The sequence below is a fragment of the Leiobunum rupestre genome, chromosome 6 (assembly GCF_980474605.1).
Source record: "Leiobunum rupestre chromosome 6, qqLeiRupe1.1.hap1, whole genome shotgun sequence".
Taxonomy (NCBI): domain Eukaryota; kingdom Metazoa; phylum Arthropoda; class Arachnida; order Opiliones; family Sclerosomatidae; genus Leiobunum; species Leiobunum rupestre.
The window spans coordinates 35297800-35322651 of record NC_143389.1 but is presented as its reverse complement, the minus strand read 5'-3'; the positions used below and the strand labels follow the sequence as shown (position 1 = coordinate 35322651).

The following is a 24852-nucleotide window of genomic DNA, read 5'->3' as shown; positions in this document are numbered from 1 at the left end:
CATAGATGTTTCATTTATTATAGTTCACTCCTCTTACAATGTATTTAAATATAAAATCACAACCCAAATTATGTAAATCTTTTAAACTAGTAACTCATTTTCTCAACAAAATAGATAACTAAACATTTGTGTGTTTTATTGGGAATTTGTAGTATCATTGAGAAATAACCTAGTTAGAGCAAAATAGACTGCTTTCCCTAAATCAGTTGAACACCTAGGCTACAAGGTTTTAAACCCTTAAAGCTGGTTTCCTACTCCATGGATAATTATGAACTGCATTTTCCATAAAGTGTGAAAAAAATATATTTCTGTAGTAGTATCACACTGGTGTCTAAATTGTCACATTCTTAGGGGTAATAGTTTTTAATACTAAAATATGACAGTCTCTTAGCACTACCCATAAATAAAATTTCCTAAATTTTAAGATAACATAAGCACCAGCTTTGGGGAAATTTAATTTTATAGGTGAACAACTAAAACCCAATTTCGCTTCCCATAATGGAAGACAGAAGCTGAAAATTTACGACAAGTGATCAATGCGTTTGGTGGAAGGTACACGAGTGTAAGAACCTTAGCTGAAGCTAAACAGAATGAAAAGTTACACTAAGATTAGTTTTATGAAAAACACCCAAGATTCAAGATGTTTACTTCCCTAGACCATTTTTAACCATTCTATAATCTGTATAGTTTTTACCACAGCCGGTAGTTACGCTCGGTGATTGCGCTGTACCTCTTAGTAAATTTTAAAAATAATCAAGTTGCAAACACCCGTAAATGGCTGTAAGGATGGAACGCTTAATTTATATAAATCGTAAGCAGTATTTCAAATTGTTAATTTCAGAAAAAGCCTAGGAAAATTACAGTGACGTAGCCAGAATTTAGTCAAGGAAAGTGGTTCAGACTATGTAAATTTTCAGAGGGAGATTGAGAAGGGGTAAAAATTTAGTACCGTCAAAGTTAAACGGAATCCATCCCCTGGCTACGTCACCGAATTATTAAGTGAGATTCAGGTGAGGAATAACGCGCTACTTTAAATAAATTAATTTGTTCGTATCAGCAAACAAAACGCGAACGGCTGGCTAGTCCGAAAATATTGTTCGTAATGCGCGCGAGAAGGTGGTCGACGGTATGAACGGGAACGTCTAGGCTCGGGCCTCGATTTCGTCAAGACATAGCATTCTGAAGTTTCCATTATAACGTCTTCGGGGCTTCGCGTTAGATTGATCTCTCTATAATACGACGAAAAAACGCGTTATTTAAGTGGAAAATCAAACTAAACGAATATTCTTTCGGATAGCTTTGGCTACGGCTTTGCGCTCGGTGTCGGAGAAGCCCAAAATACTCTGAATCGCTTGCAAATGGCCCTTGTTATCTTTCTCGGTGAGGTAATAATAGACGGCGTCTTTCAAGAACTTCAAGGTGTATTCGGCGGCTCTGTCGCCTCCGTGGTGGTAATTAAGACTATTGGAGGAGGAGCTGTTGGCGGAGTACGGCTCCGAACCTGGCTGCTGGCGTCGGTACATCTCGCAAAGCTGCTTCATTTGTTCCAAGTCGCTCTCAGCCCGGTACACTCTCTGCAGCAACTCGGGTACGGACACCCTTTTGGGAGCCTTGTGAGCGAACTCCAACACTTCGTCAGCGTGTTCAAATTTGGCCGCCTCTTGACCTTTGCTGAAGAAATAGGGGGTTTTAAGGGTTACATCCCTTTGTGTTTTCTTAAGATACCCGATACCAAAGTTGTTGGCTTTACGCTACCGAAATTATTCACTTTCGTATACGTAAAAAAAAATATTTTTCATAGTGTTGTTTCATTTAATTTTTTTTATTAAGTAACGCGAGTACAACATCAATTTGACTTGTAGGAACTAATCATAACCGAGTTTACTTTTTCTAATAAAATTAATCAAGTACAAATTTGTCATAAACTAAAAATAAAATAAATAAAATATAAATATCTCTTATATTATAAATTACTGTAAATATCATAGAGTAGCTTCTGTCAGGGACTATAATGCTCGTTATAGTTTTCTGGCCGATTTCTTTGGGTGTGTTTACTGTACTTAAAAGGATCACGATGTTGTCAGAGGAGAGAGAAACAAATAAAGAGTACGAACCGGTACATCTTGAGATACATCTGACTGTGCCATTCTTCCTGGCACGACATCTCTTTCCTCAGCTCCGAAACCTGAGTGTCCAAGACTCGAATGCGCTCCAACGACTTTTCATACGCGGACCGGACTTCGAAGTACCTGCGGAGACGAGCGTTGTCAAATGATTGGTTCGTTTAGTAATGGAATATAGAAGACTAGACGAACCTAGAGTTGAGCTCGCTGAGCTTCTGCAACAAGTCTTCTACCTTGTTGTTGTGTTTCTCCTTCATTTCTTGACACTCGAGAGCGTGGTTCCGGCGGATGTTTTCCAGAGAGTGCCACAAATTGTTGGGAACTTCGTGGAGATTGGCGTTGGTAGCGGACGAAGGGCTAGTGCCGCGGCTGAGGTTCGCTAAATATTCCGTTTCCTTGTAAAAAGATTCCCTCTCACTGTCGTAGAAAGGCGGGCTGATGGTGGCATCGCGCGCCTTCTCCGTCTGCGTTTCCCGGCAATTGCGAAGGTTGTCGTTCAGATCCGCCTCTTCCGTTTTGGTCGTTTCGACGAAATGAGATCTGTGTTTGTGGCTGGATTCCGATCTTTCCGAAAGGCCAGCGGCCACGCTGTTGATTCGCTCTTCCTCCGCGGATGAGCCGATGCCTTCCAAGAGCGAGGAGCCGGACACGGGGCGCCCGTCGTTGTCCGTGAGATCGTTCAAGATACCGCTGTCTTCCAGGCTGTTGCTGTTTCGGATTTTAACGCCCGGACTCTGAATGCCTTCGTCGCGGGCGTCAGTCTCGTCGATCGAATCCAGCCCGAATTTCAAGGTTTGAGCTTCGGTCGCTTCTTCTTGCATTCGTGGCAAATCATCCGTCGCTACCGGCGAGGGACTTTCGCATATTTGACTACCGTGACCCGAGACTACGCTCTAAAAGGTAGAAATATTATTTATCGTATAGTGATGAAATACGAAAAGTCGGTCGTTAACGAATTAAAACTTACGTATGAAAATCTCAGTCTTTCGACTTCAGCCTTGAGTCTCTCAACTTCGACGGACTTTTCTTCGCATCCTCGGGTGGCGCGGACCAGGGCGGCTTTCAACTGCCTGATTTGGCGGTCTTTCCTTTGCGTCGGCGTCAAGTACTTCTCGTCCGACTGCGGGATGGGCCTTTGACAATGCAGAATGTACTTCTTGCCGCAGACGCTGGCTGAAGATCGACGGCCGGAGATGGTACTTCCCAGATCGCAAGACGCCAAGCTGTTGTTGGAACTGGCGAATGACTTGACGGAAGAGGCGTCGTCGTCGTCTAGCTCGGAAGAGGAACGGCCCAGGCGGTGGCAGTCCCGGCTCGAGCCGTTCTCCTTGGAATGGTTGCGTCTGTCCATACTGGAGCTGAAGGAATGACTTCGACGGAGCGAGTTACCGATGAACCGGGACCCGTTGTTATTTCCGTTGACTTCAACATTGCCATTGTCGTTGGAAGCGTTCTCGAAGCTCGATTCCGATTTTTTCAGTCGCAAAGACGACGATCTTTGTAAGCGTGGAATGTGACTTTGTTGGCGAGATGGACGCTCGTTTTTGTTGTTGTTATTGTTGCGTATAATCTCTTTCGTCATTGTGGCCTTCCCCTGTTGTTGGTTGTTAGTAAGAGCAACGGGAACGTCTTTACTTTCTTTAGCAGTCGGTGACGACGCTGGACATGAAAAATATCAAATCACGATTGGAAAACAATGTCACTGAACGGGATTGTCCTCCTAATTTTGATTACAAAGGTTTTGCGCAAACCCACAGTAAATTATGATTAATAATCTTTTTAAAAAAGACCATCTCATTCCGCAGTTGCCGTTTGAAGCGCTTAATAGTTAAACGTAACTACCGTCATATTTCGCTTCACGGCGTCTATCGCGATTGAAGTTTATAAATTTAAAACCGTCTTTTCAACACGCGAATATTTTCTGGAATGTTTTCCGAAGTTGTCTCTTTAAAAATATACGGAAGATAAAAACCTATTTCCGAGTCTAAAAATTAAAAGGATTTTTTGTTAGGTTCGCGTTTTTTTTCTTCTTCTTCATTCTGGTAACATTAAGAACTTAGGGTAACTCGATACCAATTGAACCGTAAATGGAATGCTAGACGCAGCGTGAAGGAAAAGGAAGGACCACGCGGGCACACTGTCTCTATTCGAGTGTGAACTGTGAACTAAACTTCCCATCGGGCAAATTTCCACAAAGCTACGTGGTAGCTGGTACGTACTTTCGATAATTATAACTTTACTGAACGGTCAACAAACTCGATAATTTCTCTCGTTTTAACTGGAAAGTTCGCGTTTTTACTGACATTTTGTAATTAACGCATCTTTCTCATGGTGGTATTCGAGATATGGCTCATCGCCTTGCTAATAAATTAGTCACTGACGCGTTACATTCGCTGACCATCTTAAAGGGTGAATTCTCGGGGGAAGTCCATATTTCCATTACAAACTTTTAAATTATATTTTATGACTTAGGTCATAAGGCTGTCATGGTTTATTACGGGAAGCGTTACATCTTGTCCTATAGGAAAGCGATTTATATAACCGTATCAAGATTTGATTTATCTTAACAGTTCCCGATATAGACAAAATACGCTCTACTTACAGCTATTGTTGTCATCCATGTTGTCTACTAGTACGCGTAAAGGTAAAACGCGTTTCCTTATTGAAAGCTGCCGAGGCTTACTGGATTTCGATCCACACCGAGTTATCAAGCTGCGTAATTCGGTACATTTTTACAGCTATTGATTTTTTTCGACTAGAAAAATAGGCCCATAATTTGCCTCGGTTAAGTTTCACGCAAACATTTTAACTATTAAACATTTTAACGTGAAAGTGGGTAGCGAAGAAACAGATACATCTGTCTGCGCTTCAGGCCTTATGACGCTGATAAATACTACGCTGTAATAATATCGTAAAATGGATTCAGATGGCGCGGCATCTAGCTTTTTCCTACTCGAGGGGCTGTTTCATTCGAGAAACATCAAAAGGAAATCGCCGCCGTTGGAGAACGCGAGGGAACTTTAGGTGTATGCCGTAGGGGTAGAAAACCTTTTTCCCGTTGTAGATTTTTTGTACGTATATCTCCGATGTCCGTAGAATCCTTTTAGCGTAGAAAATAAGCCTAGTGACTGATGTTTTAAGAAGAAAACTCCGATCGATAGACGGGTAAGTGGTTTTCCCCGCGAGACATTCGCTTTAAGCCTTATCCCCCTCACTTTTATTTTAGAGATATAATTCCTCCTTTTTGATGTAATGTAGACAACGGCAAATCTCTTAAAAGTAGCGGAGGCCAGATTTCTTACTTATCGCGAAATTTCCCTATCGAACGAGACTGCTTTCATGGCACGAGGAGACGCGATGTAAAGGCGCACCGTTAACACGTGAAACGGTTCGTTATACGCGAAAAATAACCCGGTATAACGCAAAAATAAGTGACATAGCCGGCACGTGCGTCTTTTAGCAAAGGGCAACGGCCCACTCTAAAACCCGGCGTTGGAGATTACGTTCAGGGTGACGACTAGAGGTAAATTATTTAAATTAAAGCAAACCTTGTTAACGTATTTCTATCGCGTTAAACAATTTAATTATCCACCAATAACTGAAATATGCGTAAAAAGAATCTCGTCAATGCATTTTAAGGCGTGGAAAACCATTTCTAAGAACGTAGATTCGAAATATAAATTATTTTACATTAATTTTAATTTTTATTTAACTGAAAGATAGTCGTATTGCAAATAAAATATCACGGCCAACTTTACAGGGGTTTCTCTATTCCTAACGAAAATAATCATTAACACCGAGAGCGGGCCCTGGCCCCGTTTAAACTGTTAATTCCGACCCCCAAGTGAAATAACTGGAAATAATTATACGTTTCCGGTAAAAATATACTCCAGAATTTACCATGTTTTTTTTTTTTTCAAAATCAGGCCCACTAGGCTCTCCTCTATCGTTGGACCTGTCAATCAAATAACGCGTCTCTCGAATATTTTCAGCTTTCCCGTTAGAGTATAGAAATTAATGTTTCCTAATGACTTAAAACTCGAGGAAATAGAAACAATGGTAGAAACGCGACCGATTGCCAAAGGGGAAATCATTTCAACATTAGTTTAGCTTTGCCATATATTATATAGAGAGAGTTGAGGAAAGAAAGTGACCCTTATTGAAGTGATTAAAGGTACACGTTGTTGAATGTTAAAGGTAGTTTAGCGCGTCGAAGATGCTGGAGGTACCGTACAATCCGGCGAGCGACCGCCAATTTCTGCACGAGGAATTCGCCACCGTCAACAGGATTCCGACCAAAGTGATCACTTGCGGCAGATGGCTCGACGAGAAATTGCCCGTCAACGAGAAACTGCTCATCATTGTCATTCCGGGTAGAACTACGTTCTTTCTTTATTGGGATAAATAAATGGAACCGAAAATAAAAACCATTAATAGTTCTTTCTATAAATTTTGTACGCTTATCCAACTTGTTAAAAGTAGACGTATAACATGTTGCTCCTACGTCACAAAACTTAGCTTTGGCAGAATTATCTTAGCACGCGCGATTTGCACGAGCGTTAGAAAATAGGAAGCTCCTCGTGATTCGAGCGCGCGCTCGTAGTGTTGGAAAAGGTAAATATAGTGTCGTAAGAGCTTCATTAAAACAAGAAAGCCATGTTACTTTATAGAAAGAACTATTGGTTTTCTGTCTACGCGAAATGGAAATTGTTTTTACTCTGTCGTGGTTCACTGATTCTCGCGGTTATCCGATAATCTTATCTCCTTGACTCAATAGTCGTCTCAATAAACGCCGCTCTCCTTTCGCTTCTCCCATGACCTAGTCACTGATCTGAAATATTTTCGGTCGGGCGGTAACAGGGTAACCAACCAACCAACTAAGCCAACTTTAATCCGACTTGTAAAATAGATTTTGCGTTTCACTTTCACCATGCTTTCACAAAAGAGACAAGCCTTTGCACACGTGTTTGTCCTGGTCGAAGTAAATGATAAATTTTATATGATATAAAGGTAAAATTTTCTATTTTTTAAACTTGTATATAACTTTTACCGCCTAAAATGTGGCCTTATTTTCGGCACCGCTTCAATACCAAAAGACAAGGACTAAATACAACCTAGCTTTCCATTTTACGCTCTCAGTGCTATTACTCCTTGACGACTTGCTGATTTGCTTTTATTGAGGCGCCAATTCACGAAATTAATTTGGCCATTTTGTAACATTGCGCGTCTGCGTTACAGAGGGTTTTAAATTAATAATCGGGTATTTAGTATTCTTGAGAACATTTCGCACCGCGCCATCCCCCGGAAATTAACCTCACTATGAACGGAAATAGCTAATATCATAAATTATCACCGAACTGATTTTCAAATTTATTGCGCAATTAAGGTTTAGTTTAGCAAAGAGTCCGCGCTTAAGATGTTTTCGATATTGACCTGGGATGGCTCTAGGATAAGGTAAGCGTTCTCAGGCCCCTACCCCGCACCCCACAAATTGTTTTACTCCATTTTTTTTTTTTTTTTAGAAATAGTCAGAATATTTTAATTAGGCACCTGGGCCCGGGGTACTTTTACCCTACTTACTCCCCCCTAACGCCAGCCCTGTTATTGACCACTTTCAACTTCAACTTGTACAGGTAATCCAGGTGCCATAGAATATTACGAAGAATTCGTATGTAGCTTGTACGAGGGACTACAAAGGGTAGGTGGTTTTTTAATTAATTATATATATATTATTATAAAAATTTCGAAAGTTAATTTTTGTCCATTTTTGCAGGCCGTCCCGATTTGGGCCATCTCGCACGCTGGCCACTCTGGTCAGCCACCGTCGGACCAAACCAGCGGACCACAAATTGGAGGTAATTGTTTATATCACCGTGTTATATTCAATATAGTCATACTTTTTCTTATCGATTAAACGAACAGAACACGAAGAAATGTACAATTTGGAAGGGCAAATTCAACACAAATTAGCTTTCATCCAAGAATACGTTCCAGCCGACAGAGATTTGGTTCTGGTCGGACATTCCATAGGTTGTTACATCATTTTGGAACTCATGAAAAGGATACCTCAACTCAGGGTCAGTATACTTCACGTTCTCAACTATTATGTATTCGGGTGAATTGAACAGAGAAAATATGGGCAGCAGCAGCGTTGACAGACGTACGATAATAATAATCAGCTAGGCTAATACCAAGGCACCACCTTAGGCCCAAGCCATTAAGCGACTTTTAAAGCCATTATTTCAGGTCGATAATTCCGAGCCAATTTTAATATATATATATTTCGATAGAAGTGGAATTATTGGTTTCTTTCAAGTGTAGTAGTGGTAGTAGTAGCAGTAGTAGTAGTGGTAGTCCTACTTTGCAAAACCTTTCATAACTTTTTATCGGGGCTTCATATCAACATCATAATTTTTTTCAAAATGCTTATAAAGCTACCCGCAGAGCCAGGATTCGTCAGCTTAAACTATTTAATTACAATTTGGAAGAGCTTTTCATTTTACCCCTCCTGAAGTTTCAATTATTTTTTACGCACTCTAATAACTATTTCCCAGAACTACTAATCAATGTCGTTCTTTTTAATGACTTTTATCTGGATCGTATCTACCGTTCAAATGCAGTACCATCATTTTAAACGAATTACTGTACCTTCTACCTGGTTCGGGCGCGCTGACGATGACTCGCGAGGTCATTGCTGTGGTATAGGGTGTCGTTGCAACCTTATTTCCAAAACCAGGTTTCTAAAACTACTCGGTTTGAGTAAAAAAGCATGTCAATTAACGCGTTCGCGTTTAGCTACCTTATTTTAAAACCAGTTATCTCAAAACATTTGGTTTTTACCTTCTACCGAACGATCGATTCATGACTTATGAAAGTTTCTCTTGATCGTGATACCTCAGGAGTCCATAGATTTAGCCACAAATATTCACGATACGTCCATGAATGGGTTATGAAAAACTCTTTCTGATGACGGGGGGGGGGGGTGCCTAATAAAAATCAGTGAAACTTCCGTCAGCACCCCCCCTTGAAATTTTCCCTCAAAACCCCCCTGAAATAAAATCCTGGATACGCCCTTGCTCGGGGCCCCTAACTTTGGGCCCTTGATATCTCGGCATCTGCTGAGGCCACAAATATAAACGACACGTCCATTAATGGTTGATTAAATTTTTATCTCAATCGCGATACCCATTGGCGCCCTTAATTATGGGAAATTGATTTCTTGGAAACCGCTGAGACCGCATATGTAAACGATACGTCGATTCAAGAGTTATCAAATTTTATCTCGATAGCGATGCCCATTTTGGGGGGGGGGGCTTATATTTGGCTGATGTAGAACTAATATCACGGCTTGTTAGACCGTAGGATAATAATAGTACGCTATTTTCGATAATTCAGAGTGCGCGTACGTTAATGTACGATAATTGTATAACTTTGCAAAAAACCAGTTAAAACTAGGCCTGTGCGAGTCCTGTTTTTTTTTGGGTTTCGAGTCTTATCCCGAGTCCTGGAAAAGTGGACTTGAACGAGTCTCGAGTCTTTGATAGTTGGACTCATATTAGCGAAATCTCTAGCAACCTTGAGTTGAACTCCCTCGAGTCCTTAAATATGGTGTCGATTCTAATTCGAGTCTAGAATTTCCAGTCGAGTCTAATTCGAGTCCCGATTATAAAATAACTATTTATACTTGTGAAAAAAAATTCGAACACTAACTACTAATATGGTATGTGACTCCAGACTAGTGTATAGATATTGAGAAAGAAAAAGACTCAACAACGTTTTAAAGTACACTATTGAGGATTTTAATTAAAAATCTTTACAATTTAAAACTCGCGACATGTTTCGATATCTGCGAGTACGCAGCCGTTATCAAGCGATACGAGTCTAACCATCACCAGATGGCCAACGTTGCACCGATGAAATCCAAAAAGGAGGTTAGGGGGCGCGAAGGTTAGAAATACAGTAGTTATTTTTATTATACAGCGTAAATGCATACTGAAGAATGTATGCATGGCGTTTACGGGAATAGTGAAAAGTTTTTTAAGTGAGGGGGGCACAATCTCAAAGGGAAGATAAATATATTTACGGAAAAAAAAACCAATACATGTATAGGGAAATTACAAACTATGTGGAGGCAGGTGGGGGGTGTGATCGACCTATAATAAGCAATTCCAGAATTTTATAATTTCTGGGCTAGCGCGTATTGACCTTGTGTTTCTTAATGAGATATGTTTCAACAATATTTAGATGTATCGAATTTTTAGATTTGAAGATGAGGTCGGCTTCATTCCATAGAATATTGTCCTTAATGCGTGAAGCTAGGGCTGATTGTTCAAATTTATTGTTGGTTACGTCTCTAGTATGTTCTTTAAGTCTAATTGAGAAACGTCGTTCAGGTCGTCCAATATAACATTTTTCGCAATTACATGGAATTTTAAGTTGATTAGAAGATTCGTAGTTTTATTTAATGGTTTGAAGGCAACCCCCCAATCAGTATCTCTAGTTATTATATTACTAATTTTAGTAGATATACCGGGTAGAAAGGTAATTCTAATCTACGGATGATTAACTTTCTTTGGGAACAGAGCTTGGTTGTATTCTGTAGTTCTTTTCTATTATGAAATTGATGGTATGCCCGGTCTATAATATCAGAGGGGGGGGGGAGCCCCTGTCAATTGCGATTTGTTTCAAGAAACTCAATTCTTTGGATATAGCTGCAGGCGTGTTACAAATATGCAGAGCTCTGAAGACAAACGTGTATTTAAAAGAGCGGAGATTTTTTTACTCCTAGGGTGCGCTGAAGACGTATGGGGTGGGGTACATATGGAGAAGGGTTTCCTATATACGGAAATATTGGTATTGTTACCCCGTATATCTATTAGTGTGTCTAAAAACGGGATAGTTTTTTTTATTATTGGCACCGTACTCAATTGTAAAACTTATACCTTGGTTAAAGTCATTTAGGGCGTTGAAAAAGAAATCAAAACTTTTTCGTAAATATATTTATCTTCCCTTTGAGATTGTGCCCCCCTCACTTAAAAAACTTTTCACTATTCCCGTAAACGCCATGCATACATCCTTCAGTATGCATTTACACTGTATAATAAAAATAACTACTGTATTTCTAACCTTCGCGCCCCCCAACCTCCTTTTTGGATTTCATCGGTGCAACGTTGGCCATCTGATGATGGTTAGACTCGTATCGCTTGATAACGGCTGCGTACTCGCAGATATCGAAACAGGTCGCGAGTTTTTAATTGTAAAGATTTTTAATAAAATCTTCAATAGTGTACTTTAAAACGTTGTTGAGTCTTTTTCTTTCTCACTAACTACTAATTTTAAAATTTTTGGCTACAAATCAATCTTATCTTAAAAGAGACCAAGAAGTGAAGGAGAAAACTAAGCTTTATTGGATAAAAATATGCGAAAAACTTAATTAAGACTAAATTAAGTTTTTCGCCTGGAAGGCCTATCGGCTGAAGTACCGCATATTTTTCCCCAATAAAGCTTAGTTTTCTCCCCCACTTCTTGGTCTCTTTACTTGTTCGCGTTTTTACTCCTAACTCTCTAGACCATTGGTGGTTCTCGTGTTTTTTCTCTTAAAAAACCTTTTTATATCTGGATAATGATGGTTATTATTCACCAGCAACATTTGGTAAACTATTTTGGTTATTATTTTTGTTTAGCTTTTTTACAATAAAAAGTAAACTTTAAATCTTATCTTAAAAAGTAAAACTTTTTTTCAAGTAAGGAACATAGTGACTACTTTATCACATTTTGACGTAAAATTATAAATTAAAAGGTGAGCCAAGTGATCTCCATAAAACAAACTGTGTGCACTTAAATGGCTACTGTAGCGCCATTCCGGGAATTGAAATTTCTCGCACGACGGGAATAAGGGACTCGTCGCGATTTTTTTTTCGGGCTCGAGTCCACTTCGAGTAATTTTTAGACCTTGGCAAAGGACTCGGGTACAAATTTGAGCCTTAGAAAAACGGGTTGCGAGTCCCGAATCCCGAGTCCGAGTACTCGCTATTTTCGAGTACCCGCGCAGGCCTAGTTAAAACTGCTACTTATTAACATTTAGATATCTGTTTTCAATATGTCGAAATTAATTTAAGCGTTATCAAAAATTTTTATTCCACAAAATTAAAATTTACCCCTAATTGTCAGGCGAACAATATTTATTTTTTGAAATATTTTAACATTTCTAGAAATATTTTAACATTTCTAGAAATATTTTAACATTTCTAGAAATATACCTAGAGGTAAAAAATATGCCTAGAGTTAAAAAATATTCCCAGACACGTTAAAATATTCCCAGACACGTTAAAATATTCCCAGACACGTTAAAATATTCCCAGACACGTTAAAATATTCCCAGACACTTTAAAATATTCCCAGACACGTTAAAATATTCCCAGACACTTTAAAATATTCCCAGACACGTTACAATATTCCCAGACACGTTACAATATTCCCAGACACGTTGAAATATTCCCAGACACGTTGAAATAATTCCAGCCACGTTGAAATAATTCCAGCCACGTTGAAATAATCCCAGCCCCGTTGAAATAATCCCAGCCCCGTTGAAATAATCCCAGCCCCGTTGAAATAATCCCAGACCCGTTGAAATAATCCCAGACCCGTTGAAATAATCCCAGCCACGTTGAAATAATCCCAGCCACGTTGAAATAATCCCAGACCCGTTGAAATAATCCCAGACCCGTTGAAATAATCCCAGACCCGTTGAAATAATCCCAGACCCGTTGAAATAATCCCAGACCCGTTGAAATAATCCCAGACCCGTTGAAATAATCCCAGACCCGTTGAAATAATCCCAGACCCGTTGAAATAATCCCAGACCCGTTGAAATAATCCCAGACCCGTTGAAATAATCCCAGACCCGTTGAAATAATCCCAGACCCGTTGAAATAATCCCAGACCCGTTGAAATAATCCCAGACCCGTTGAAATAATCCCAGACCCGTTGAAATAATCCCAGACCCGTTGAAATAATCCCAGACCCGTTGAAATAATCCCAGACCCGTTGAAATAATCCCAGATCCGTTGAAATAATCCCAGACCCGTTGAAATAATCCCAGACCCGTTGAAATAATCCCAGACCCGTTGAAATAATCCCAGACCCGTTGAAATAATCCCAGACCCGTTGAAATAATCCCAGACCCGTTGAAATAATCCCAGACCCGTTGAAATAATCCCAGACCCGTTGAAATAATCCCAGACCCGTTGAAATAATCCCAGACCCGTTGAAATAATCCCAGACCCGTTGAAATAATCCCAGGCCCGTTGAAATAATCCCAGGCCCGTTGAAATAATCCCAGGCCCGTTGAAATAATCCCAGGCCCGTTGAAATAATCCCAGGCCCGTTGAAATAATCCCAGGCCCGTTGAAATAATCCCAGGCCCGTTGAAATAATCCCAGGCCCGTTGAAATAATCCCAGGCCCGTTGAAATAATCCCAGGCCCGTTGAAATAATCCCAGGCCCGTTGAAATAATCCCAGGCCCGTTGAAATAATCCCAGGCCCGTTGAAATAATCCCAGGCCCGTTGAAATAATCCCAGGCCCGTTGAAATAATCCCAGGCCCGTTGAAATAATCCCAGGCCCGTTGAAATAATCCCAGGCCCGTTGAAATAATCCCAGGCCCGTTGAAATAATCCCAGGCCCGTTGAAATAATCCCAGGCCCGTTGAAATAATCCCAGGCCCGTTGAAATAATCCCAGGCCCGTTGAAATAATCCCAGGCCCGTTGAAATAATCCCAGGACCGTTGAAATAATCCCAGGCCCGTTGAAATAATCCCAGGCCCGTTGAAATAATCCCAGGCCCGTTGAAATAATCCCAGGCCCGTTGAAATAATCCCAGGCCCGTTGAAATAATCCCAGGCCCGTTGAAATAATCCCAGGCCCGTTGAAATAATCCCAGGCCCGTTGAAATAATCCCAGGCCCGTTGAAATAATCCCAGGCCCGTTGAAATAATCCCAGGCCCGTTGAAATAATCCCAGGCCCGTTGAAATAATCCCAGGCCCGTTGAAATAATCCCAGGCCCGTTGAAATAACCCCAGGCCCGTTGAAATAATCCCAGGCCCGTTGAAATAATCCCAGGCCCGTTGAAATAATCCCAGGCCCGTTGAAATAATCCCAGGCCCGTTGAAATAATCCCAGGCCCGTTGAAATAATCCCAGGCCCGTTGAAATAATCCCAGGCCCGTTGAAAGAATCCCAGGCCCGTTGAAATAATCCCAGGCCCGTTGAAATAATCCCAGGCCCGTTGAAATAATCCCAGGCCCGTTGAAATAATCCCAGGCCCGTTGAAATAATCCCAGGCCCGTTGAAATAATCCCAGGCCCGTTAAAATAATCCCAGGCCCGTTAAAATAATCCCAGACCCATTAAAATATACCTAGAAATGTTATTTAGTTTTTTCCGGTTTGGCGCCCCATACCGCCGAATCTTTCATAACTCTTCTACAATTAAGTCTAGAAGAGTCAGTGATTTGTCAATCGAAAGCATTTGTCATGCCCTCGGTAGCCCCTTTTAAATTTTCGGAATCGGAGCCGAAGAAGTAAGTCATTTTCCCATTTTAGTGGTTTTTCGCAATTTTCGCCTTAAACTCTACATACTTTTTTAAATGAAGACCGATTTGGTTGAAAATTATATTTTTAGTTAGTGAAACTGAAAACGTAGTTCTGAAATGATCAGTACTAAGAAATTTTAATTTTAAGTCATATTTCTGGTCAATTCGCGGGACCCTACGAACCGCGTACGCACTATTGTCATATTTGAATTTCGTACCAATTCAAAATTCAGTATACAAGTGCCATCTGTCTCCATATATTTGATCTTCGACCTTGGTACTAACTGTGTTTATTGTCTTCTACAGAGCGTTACATACTTTCTTTTTAAGGTACGAATGACAATTTAAATTAAAGTGTTTCGCTACCTTATTTCCAAAACCAGGTCACTCTAAAAATACGGTATGTCTCAAAATTAATGTAAATTAATGTGTTCGCGTTTCGCTACCTTATTTCCGAAACCAAGTAACTCGAAAAATTAATATAAAGTAACGTGTTCGCGTTTCGCTACTTTATTTGCAAAATCAGGTAACTCGAAAAATTCTTGTTCGATAAAATTCCTCTTGGGTTTATTAAGTTAAAGGGAATATAACCTCAACACATTCTTTATGGGAGACAACTAATAATTTGTGCAAGAACTCACTAACTAGCTAGCGCCAGAAATATCTAAAGCTATATAATGCAGCGGACAATATTCTCTTTAATGTACAAGATGATTGGAAATTTGTTCAAATTGAAATTTAATATTTAAAATATAGTTAATACAAAGTGTGTACTTAAATATACGTGACATCTTGTTTATGTAATTATCAAACCAGTTCCTATTAATAGTCTTTGTAATTGACCGAATTTGAAATGTGGTTTTTGCGCTTGACGCTAATGCTGCTTGATTTATTTACCCGCTTTTTTTATCATAACATGTAAAGGTATTTTCCAGCCCAAAGAGAATTTTAAAAGCCGTCCAATTAGCGAAATTGGGTACGCTTTAGAGGTGTGCAAATACCATTTTTTGGGGATCGAATCGAATATCAAATTTTGTTTTTCAAGGCACGTCAAATACCAAATCGAATATTTATACCGTCAAATAATTTGGTCGAATATTTTTAGAGCAAAATTTAAGCCAGTTAACTGATCAAATACCAAAAAGTATTTCGAATACCAAATAATTCGACTTATTTGGTTTTGAAATAACCAAATAGTTTGCATATTTGTCAAAAAAATAAAAAAGTAATTGAAATCACTGTTCATTTTACTTGCAATAGTAAAATACTAAACCAAATGTATAATTTATATTTTATTTTATTTAATAAATTTAAACTATAATACTAAACTTTTTCAAAGAAAACTTTTACAAACAAGGTTTAAAATACACATTTTTAAAGTTTAACTACCCCAGGTCCAAGTCAGCTAGCGACTTTTATTATTTATTTAATAATAATAATAATAATCAGCTAGGCTAATACCCAAGGCACCACCTTAGGCCTAAGTCATCATGCGACTTTTAAAGCAGGTGGCCGGGTTACAATGCGTAGGAGGGTGGTGGCAGGCCCTTCATGCCACGCGAGCCAACAGCTCCCTACACTAATTATTACCGTTAACCTCGACAAGTTTTTATGGAAGGGGAAACCGAAGAACTCCGGGGAAAACCCCTTTAACCAGTGGGAAGAGAACTTGCAAACTCAACGCGGAAGGAGTAGTTCCGAGTTTTTCACCCAGTGCCACTAGCTGGGATCGAACCCGGCTCCTCTTGCTGCGAGGCGAAAGTGCTAACCACTCCGCCACCCCACTTTAGTAACTACTAACTACAATTAAAATCAAAGGATATGCTATATTTTTCATGCTTTGCAAACACTTCATTAAAATCTCGAATTTTTAAATATATGTAAAACACGAAGGAACAGATCTTTTATTACAAATAAAAAAATAATATTTAATTTAATTTATAATAATTTTAAACCAATAATTTAGTGAACTCAAAAATTCAAAACCGGAAAATCCAAAAAGTTACTTACTTCAACCTTTCTCCCAGTTATTAGTTTTGTTTTGAACTTGGTTTACGTTTTAGTTTTACTTTGCTATTCTAGAAAATTCCATAACAAAGAACACGCGAATATTCTAGCCAATAAGCGCTAGAATAAATAACTTCTGCCTTAATACACACGGTATGAATAATGGACGTGCAAGTTACTCTTTATATGGTCCTTGCCGCTGTGGCCTAAAGAGAGGTGCCAGAAATAAGCACTAGTTCGGAAATTTCACAGCGTTCTCCTCTGATGGCCTTGAAACTCAACAAATTAGAAAAAGACCCGCGGTTATTCGACCAGTTTGCAAACTATTTGAAAATACCAAATACTTTTTTAATATCTTTTCGAATATTCGACTATTTGATCAAGAAAAACGAATATTCGCGAACTTTCCCAAGTGCTATTCGATTCGACGAATTGAATATTCGATTTGGTATTCGATCGAATTATTTGGTCTAAATGTCCCTCATTTGGTCAACCTCCGGGAAAAACCCCCATCACCACGATAAAATTCGTAGTTGCGTGGTCCGTACTCTGTCACCGATAAAAATACCAGAGACAAATTTGAGCCTAGTTCGGCCTCGTTGAACTTTCGAAATATTGATTCCGAAAAGTATTTTTAGAGCGAGACATTTTCATAAATATAAAATATGCCCTCAAAAGTTTTAAACAAGACCTTCGCTCAAAACATTCCACGCATACCATAATAAAAAACGTCTAAGGGAAACGTGTAGTAGCGTCGACGTAGCTTTATCGCGCGTAGACTATTTAAGCTACACGTTCCTCCTAGGCGTTTTCTTACTCGGGCTTAAGGTTCTCTTCGTACAATACATCAAACCACCTGACAAAACGTTTCCGGCATTTTAAAACTCCAACGACGCCCGCGATAAAGAGTCGACAATAGAGCGACCAAAAATGAACATTTTTTTTTACTAGAGAGAAGTTCGTTTACGACAAATAACGTATTTTTCTGAGTTAGACCTAACGGGTCCTGTAGATAATATATTTAGAACTTTAATATACAAATGGGTCCTGAGAGAGTGAATAAATACAACGGAGATTAAAAGAGAAAGTAGACGATAGTGTTCTCGATCGTTTCGCCCCCGTTCTTCGATCGCCGTACTAGATACATCTAAATTTAGCGACGTGAAGTTGAAGGCTCGAACCCCTTTGGCTTTGTAACCTTAGCATTGCGGGTTGATCCCTTCCCGGGCTTACACGCAACGATTTTCAGTTATTGAAAAGCCGTAAAGAATCCCCGTCGTTAAGATATAGAAGATAGGCCCAGGGCCGTCTTAAAGGCCGAGACCAGCTAAATGGGCTACAGCCCAGGGCCCCCAGCCAGTTTTTGGGCCCCGGAAAGGCCAGCCATACAGCCTCTACTCTATGGATGAGGGTTTAGTTGGTTAAATATTATTTATGCTCATTTAATATTATCATATGTAACATAATCACTCATAAGTATGCCATAAAAGTATTTTCGTTAATGAAACCTTGTTCACGGGATATGACGTAAATTACGTCACTTACAATTCCGTGACGAAATACGCGTCATCAACTTTACTGATTGGAAACGGAAGTTAGTGAGAATTCCTCGCGCGTTCCTGGCTTTGTTTTGTTTCCTTGGTAACCTTTTCAATAGCGCAAGGATTATAAGAATTTTGCATTTTTTGGTCCGCTTAATGAATGTTCCGCGTGAAACAAGGTCTCATTGAATTTTTTTCAATGGAAATGTTATAGAGAGGCATACTTATGAGTAATTATGTTACATATGATATTATGTATCTTTTAGTTACGTCTAAAGTAATTTGACTCATCGCCACATCGCGTGTCATACGGTACCAACAATTTCTAAAACCTAACAACGAGTAAAAAATATTGAGAAAGAATTATAAATATTGAAAGAACTAAAACTTAACCCCCATTTTTAGTCCTAAGTAATGAGAGCTAGATATAAAAATCTTATTTTCAGTAAGCCTATGTTATACTTTTGAAATTAAAAGTTTTGGTATGATATATAGATAGATATATAGATAGATATATATATAGATAGATATATAGATATATATATATCTCTCTATATTTATCTATATATCTCTATATTTATCTATATATCTCTATATATCTATATATCTCTATATTTATCTATATATCTCTATATATCTATATATCTCTATATATCTATATATCTCTATATATCTCTATATATCTCTATATATCTATATATCTCTATATAGATATATCTCTATATAGATATATCTCTATATAGATATATCTCTATATAGATATATCTCTATATAGATATATCTCTATATAGATATATCTCTATATAGATATATCTCTATATAGATATATATATATATATAAATAAATAATTTAGCCCAGGGGCCCAAAAGGTCTTAAGACGGGCCTGGATAGGCCTACGAAGAATCGCGTTTAAAGATTTTTTATCGATAGCGATAAGATTTATATAACTTCTTGACGCGTAGAAGTGTTTTACTTTGGCGTAACGCTGAGAGTAACGAGTATGCGTATTTTGTAATCGTCCCATTCAAGGTTGTACGGGCCTTTCTTCTGTTTCCCACCATCGAGCGGATGTCGGTGAGCCCTCAAGGACAATGGATGTCGATCCTGGTCAACTATCTCAAGTACCCGATGCTGCTCGGAGTCTACGCGGCCAGTTACTTGGGGGAATCGGCTCAAAAGGCCTTGGTCTCGTGGTACTTGCGAGGTCGTTCCATCCCGGACTGCGTGGTCCGCGCCGCCCTTTACGTGTTCCGGCCCGATTGCGTCAAAGCGGTGGTCTTGATGGCCAAGGACGAATTCGACACCGTGCAGACCTTGGACGTCGACAATATCCAGGAGAACTTGAAGAAAATCACCCTGTACTACGGGGCTTCCGACGCCTGGTGTCCCGTCTCCTACTACCAGGACATGAAGGACATTTTCCCCGACGGGGACGTCAGACTATGTCAACACAACTTCCACCACGCTTTTGTCCTCGAGAATGGCAAAGAAATGGCCGCTCTCTTGGCCGCTTGGATTCTAGAAGGTATTCTGGGAACCCCGAGGGACATTCACGCCAAATCTCTCTTAGTTTGAACCGCGTCATTCCTTCATTTTCAAACAGCGGCTACGATCAGTTGAACGTTAGTGTTCAATTACGTTATACCTTTAGTGTCCAAACTCATATTTTCGATGATGAATATTAAACTTAAATGTACATAGCCCAGATAGGGCTTAAATAATTGTTTTGATATATTTAACATGGATTGTCCACGAACCCAAGCTCTAATCCCAACCATTTATATTAAATATTCAACCTAACTATATAGTAGTACGGTAATTATGTATTTTGAGTATCAGCCGATGCAAGTGGATAAAACCATAAAATACGAGAAAGGCATTAAAAATGAAACGTGTACGTATTTATTACTACGACCAACGTTCTAAAATTTACTAATGAAACTACGGAGGGATACTTACTAATTCGTAAATCATATTTTAACGATATAATAGATTTGAGAAAAATTCACTATATAATGCAATTCGGACTGAACTACTTTTTTTAACAGTACCGCATCTTAAAAAATCAGCGGGAGCCGGCGAGTGTATGTTTTAACAGAATAACATTCACTCCAAAATATGGGTTGGTAAAAAACCCCGAATAACCGTTTTATTTTTTATTAAACCAGATTTTGTTTTTTTTGAACCGAGTTTTTTTTTAAATATTGGTTTATATTAATTTTAAACTATTTTTTCGCTCGTGTTAATTCTTTTTAACTGTACATACTGTTCTTTATTAACTAAAATTTAATTTGAGTGTAAAAATTAAAGTACCAAAATAATATGCCCATATTAAAAAATTAACTTTTTATTTTCTGTTACTAAACTTAAAGGGCTTACACTTCTTTTACTCTGTTTAACATTTTGGTTAAAAACTTTAAACAAAAATACAAGTTTAGATGCTATATCTGTGCCTAGTCGATTATTATTATCCAATGAACAACTATAGAGCAGCAATATTGCTTTAAAATGTGTAGATTTTGAATATTACAAAATTCTCACTAGTTTTAGTTTTTGTTTCGATTATGTACAAATATTTTGGACAAGAAGACGTTTTAGTTTTATTTTCCTGTGTTTTGGTAAGAATATATACCAATAATTATCATTAAGAGTAAATTGTGTACCAAAGTTAAAAAAAAACGTTTTTTTGGTTTTTTTTTTAAACCATTTTGTTAAAACCAGCCAACCCATTATATTCTTTTGATAACACTGAAAACACGAGTCAAACTAAATGATATATCCATTGTTTAATAGAAAATAATGATAGTAGTCTATCCAAGTAACACAAAAGGATAAATTGAACAAATAAAGACCCCATTTGAATAACGCCATAACTTAAATCCTATAGACGCGTAAATATTGATTGACCCGTGAACAAAATCTTTTTATATATATAGTAATCCCTTTATATGTATAGACTTCAGTATTAAAATATTTACATTTCATTTATAAAATCGTTAATTTTGAAATATTTTTCTTTGTTAAGTTTTAATGAGGAAGATTTCTGTTCCGATTATGCCGAAGATGGCGCCACACGACACTATAGTGGCCAGCGTTGCCAGACGTCCTATTATTATAGGACCTTTCGATATCTTCGTTATTGGCATACTATAAAATCTAAATATGTAAAGTATAGCGCTGAGCGTTGGTTACGCCGGATTTTGGGATTCAAAATTTTTTCCTGGCGAAGGTTTTTGGTACTATAATTTTGAGTCTTTGGAACGATAATTTCCATTTAAAATCTATAATTTTGAGTCTTTGGAACGATAATTACGATTTAAAATCTATAATTTTGAGTCTTTGGAACGATAATTTCGATTTAAAATCTATAATTTTGAGTCTTTGGAACGATAATTTCGATTTAAAATCTATAATTTTGAGTCTTTGGAACGATAATTTCGATTTAAAATCTATAATTTTGAGTCTTTGGAACGATAATTTCGATTTAAAATCTATAATTTTGAGTCTTTGGAACGATAACTTGAATTTGAAAATCTGGCAACGCTGCACGACGCATGCTCCGTGACACATTCAAGTTGAACATACGCCACAGGGCAACCGTCGAGCCATGGACGGGGTCTCACTGTTCAGGCTTCAAAAAGCACGCGTTAATACTGGGAATAGGATAATTTTAGTTCAATGTGGACAAACTTGGTGTCGCTAAAGTCGATTTCCGACGTAGTTTAAGTAATGGTAATTGACCATTGTGTTAAGTAAAAATAACCAGTAAGCCGCGTATGTCTGAGGTTTTTTAATCAAATGTATTGGAGTCCATTTCGTTCCTAAACTTAAAAAATTTAATTGACTAAGCCTAACCTAGCTTTCTCGCACGAACCCAAGACAAATAAAATATACCCCGGTTGATCAGAATTCTTGAATCGCTTCCAAACGGCTGATGTACCCATGGACTAATTAAAACATTAGTCCATGATGTACCTCAGTAAGCCTTCCGATTTAGGACACGCCTACCGTGTTTAAATAATCGGGAATAGTGAGTCCCCTTAGATTCTTGGTCCATGGTCGAGCGCCGTTATTAATCTGAAGCGGAAAAATCCCTTAATGACGTGTGGCGCCATCTTCAGCGTATTTGGAGTAGAAATCGTCCTCATTGCGGTTATATTACGCTAGTTCAACCAAAATGTGTAATATCATGACTCGTAAATGTCGCCCGTATTTGTTAACCGTGCAAAATGTTTGAGAAAATTATTCCGTCATACAGGAAAAGAAATTGAATGCTATCAAAATGCCTTCTGCAACCGCGTATTTTCACGTTTTATACTTTTTAATAAAGGAATTGACCAAAACATGCCTAATTAATATAAAATATGATTTTATAAAACAGATTAAACAGCATACGTCTGAACGCGAACGTGAAATGCTAAAGTTCCACGAGGTTAATGGAAACCTATACGTTGACGTCCACGTTCAGATACAAGAATATTAAGAATGTCTAATCTTTTATTTATACGCGAATTTTCCCTATACTCTTAAGGTGAAGCACTGTGAAAATGGCGGTTTATTTTGTTATTTTGTAAATTATATTACCATAAGTAACATATATTCTTTAAGTATGACGATTTTCAAATATTATCACCGAATTTATTTTAGGAGACTACCCGAGGTGGTTATCACAGATTTTGTTGAAACTCGGAGGTTAGGTAGACCTTATGGTAGTATGAAAATTTCCAAAGGGAAAAGTTGCAATGGGCTTTAGTTTTCCCATGTCAACCGAAAATGATTTTCCCTCTCAAAACAAAAAAACTCCATTTAAAAACTCATGGGATTTTCGCGGTTTCACAGGGTACTTACTTACTTAAAAAATTTGAAAAAATTAAATTTTCAAAACTTACCCAAAAAGATGAATTTCACCTATTTTGGGTAAAATTGATCAATTTTGGTTAAATTTTTACAAAATTTGGGTAACCGAGAAAATCCCATGCTATTTTAAATGGAGAGGTAAAAATATTTTCGTTTGCCATAGGAAAACTAAAGCCCATTCCAACTTTTCCCTTTGGGAATTTTCATACTACCATAAGGTCTACCTAACCCCCGAGTTTCAACAAAATCTGTGATAACCACCTCGGGTAGTCTCCTTGTCAGTTCAGTTCTAGTCCAAGCTGGAGCTCGGCGAGTGTAAAAAAAAGTTAGGTGAGAAAATTAGCATTAAAACAATAGGAAGGTCATACTTTTGTTATTTTGGATATATTTATGATATTACTCATAACGTTTTCCACACTTGTAAACATGTTTCAATCATTTTATTTTAATTTCCTTTCTTTACGACGTAAATATGAATTAGTTAAAAGTGGAGGTTTTACTGTTTTAGAAGCGTACAGCTTTTTATTCGCCTCTGGTCGGACCAAATTTAATTCATATTTATAGCGCGAAGCTGAAGGAGTTCGTACTCCATCTAGTGTCAGACGCCAGTACTAAACATTCGCAATGTTTCACCTTAACGTTTAACCACTTGGTGTAAAATAATTTAATTAATTGTGAGAAATATTTAGAACAAGGTCATTTTAAAGAAACGGAATAAATTACGATATTATTTACCATTTTTTGTTAATTCCCAAACAATAATTAAATCTATACAACAACGTGTTGATATTCCATAAGAAAATTTAAGAATAAAGTGGTGTATTGATATTTGTGTTTTGATTAAAGTGTAACCCGCGCAAAGTGTAAATTGAGTGTGCCTTGGCGAAACGAATATATGGTTGACGTGCATGTTGAGTGCTTCCATTCTCTGTGATGATTTTAATAAAATTTCCAAGAAAAAAACTATTCTGGATTTCAATTTTTTAGCGTAGCTCCTACCTCCTATTGTTTCAGTTCTAACTTCTAAAGCTTGTTTTCCACTAGCGCGCGTCATAACGTTATTTTCTTTACGCGCGAAAAACGTTTGAACGTTTCAAAGCTGAGAAACGCGTCGTTGCGCGCGCCAGTGGAAAACTAGCTTAAAGCCCCATTTTCATGCTCGCTGGTAGCGGGTAAAAATCGACAAAATCCGCTTCCGCTACACACTTTTCACTTTCCGCGTCGATCTGTTTCAAACAGATATTTTAGCTTTATTTTCACGCTTGCGAGTGGAGGATGCGAGCATGAAAATGGGCCTTAAAGGTACATTTCTTCCGATACGTCAATCGATGATCAGCTATGCTAATACCCAAGGCACCACACTAATGCCATTAATTCAGGGGGTTTGGTTAAATGGCGTAGGAGGGTGGTGGCAAGCCCTTCATGCCACACGAGTCAACAGCTCCCTACACGCATTATTACCGTTAACCTCTACAAGTCTTTATGAAAAGTGGAAACCGAAGAACTCGGGGGAAAATACCTTTAACCAGTGTGGAGATAACTTGCAAACTAAACGCGGAAGGAGTTGTTCCGAGTTTTCACTAGTGCCACAAGCCGCGGTCGAACCCGGTGGGCTGATTGAATTTTTTTTAGGAGGAAGGAGCTTATACTTGTTGAGCATTCGGGGGATTTTGAGCAACATAATCATTCTGAAAGGTATTGTAAATGCAGTCTGTTCACACGCGCATTAATT

The 24852-nt window shown here is 38.4% G+C and overlaps 2 protein-coding genes across 4 annotated transcripts; one reads left to right on the top strand and one right to left on the bottom strand.

Annotated features, from left to right (window-relative positions):
- Nucleotides 1-5: 5 nt before the first annotated feature.
- qtc (GRIP domain-containing protein quick-to-court) lies at nucleotides 6-5118 on the bottom strand. Its single transcript, XM_090177396.1, has 5 exons — nucleotides 4726-5118; nucleotides 3091-3782; nucleotides 2316-3016; nucleotides 2115-2249; nucleotides 6-1671 (listed from the first exon to the last, which is right to left on the bottom strand). The coding sequence occupies exons 1-5, from the start codon at nucleotides 4742-4744 to the stop codon at nucleotides 1269-1271; spliced, it is 1950 nt and encodes a 649-aa protein (XP_090033522.1). The 5' UTR covers nucleotides 4745-5118; the 3' UTR covers nucleotides 6-1268.
- Nucleotides 5083-20538, top strand: sturkopf (lipid droplet associated hydrolase sturkopf). 3 transcript variants are annotated; one of them, XM_090177402.1, is made up of 6 exons: nucleotides 5083-5288; nucleotides 6325-6496; nucleotides 7757-7821; nucleotides 7897-7978; nucleotides 8046-8200; nucleotides 19293-20538. In XM_090177402.1, exons 2-6 carry the CDS (start codon nucleotides 6340-6342, stop codon nucleotides 19836-19838), a joined length of 1005 nt encoding a protein of 334 aa, XP_090033528.1. In that variant the 5' UTR covers nucleotides 5083-5288; nucleotides 6325-6339; the 3' UTR covers nucleotides 19839-20538. The 3 variants fall into 3 exon arrangements, with proteins under 3 accessions (XP_090033528.1, XP_090033525.1, XP_090033527.1); XM_090177399.1 differs by having other exon boundaries at nucleotides 6321-6496; XM_090177401.1 differs by lacking the exon at nucleotides 5083-5288 and adding an exon at nucleotides 5387-5646 and having other exon boundaries at nucleotides 6321-6496.
- Nucleotides 20539-24852: the final 4314 nt, after the last annotated feature.

Excerpts from the sequence above, each read along its gene's own strand:
- sturkopf (XM_090177402.1), top strand. The coding sequence starts at position 6,340 with ATGCTGGAGGTACCGTACAATCCGGCGAGCGACCGCCAATTTCTGCAC. Across the intron at positions 6,497-7,756 it reads GCTCATCATTGTCATTCCGG|GTAATCCAGGTGCCATAGAA; the intron begins GTAGAACTACGT and ends CAACTTGTACAG. Across the intron at positions 8,201-19,292 it reads AAAGGATACCTCAACTCAGG|GTTGTACGGGCCTTTCTTCT; the intron begins GTCAGTATACTT and ends GTCCCATTCAAG.
- qtc (XM_090177396.1), bottom strand. Across the intron at positions 3,017-3,090 it reads AAAGACTGAGATTTTCATAC|AGCGTAGTCTCGGGTCACGG; the intron begins GTAAGTTTTAAT and ends TCTACCTTTTAG. Across the intron at positions 1,672-2,114 it reads ATGTATCTCAAGATGTACCG|CAAAGGTCAAGAGGCGGCCA; the intron begins GTTCGTACTCTT and ends CTATTTCTTCAG.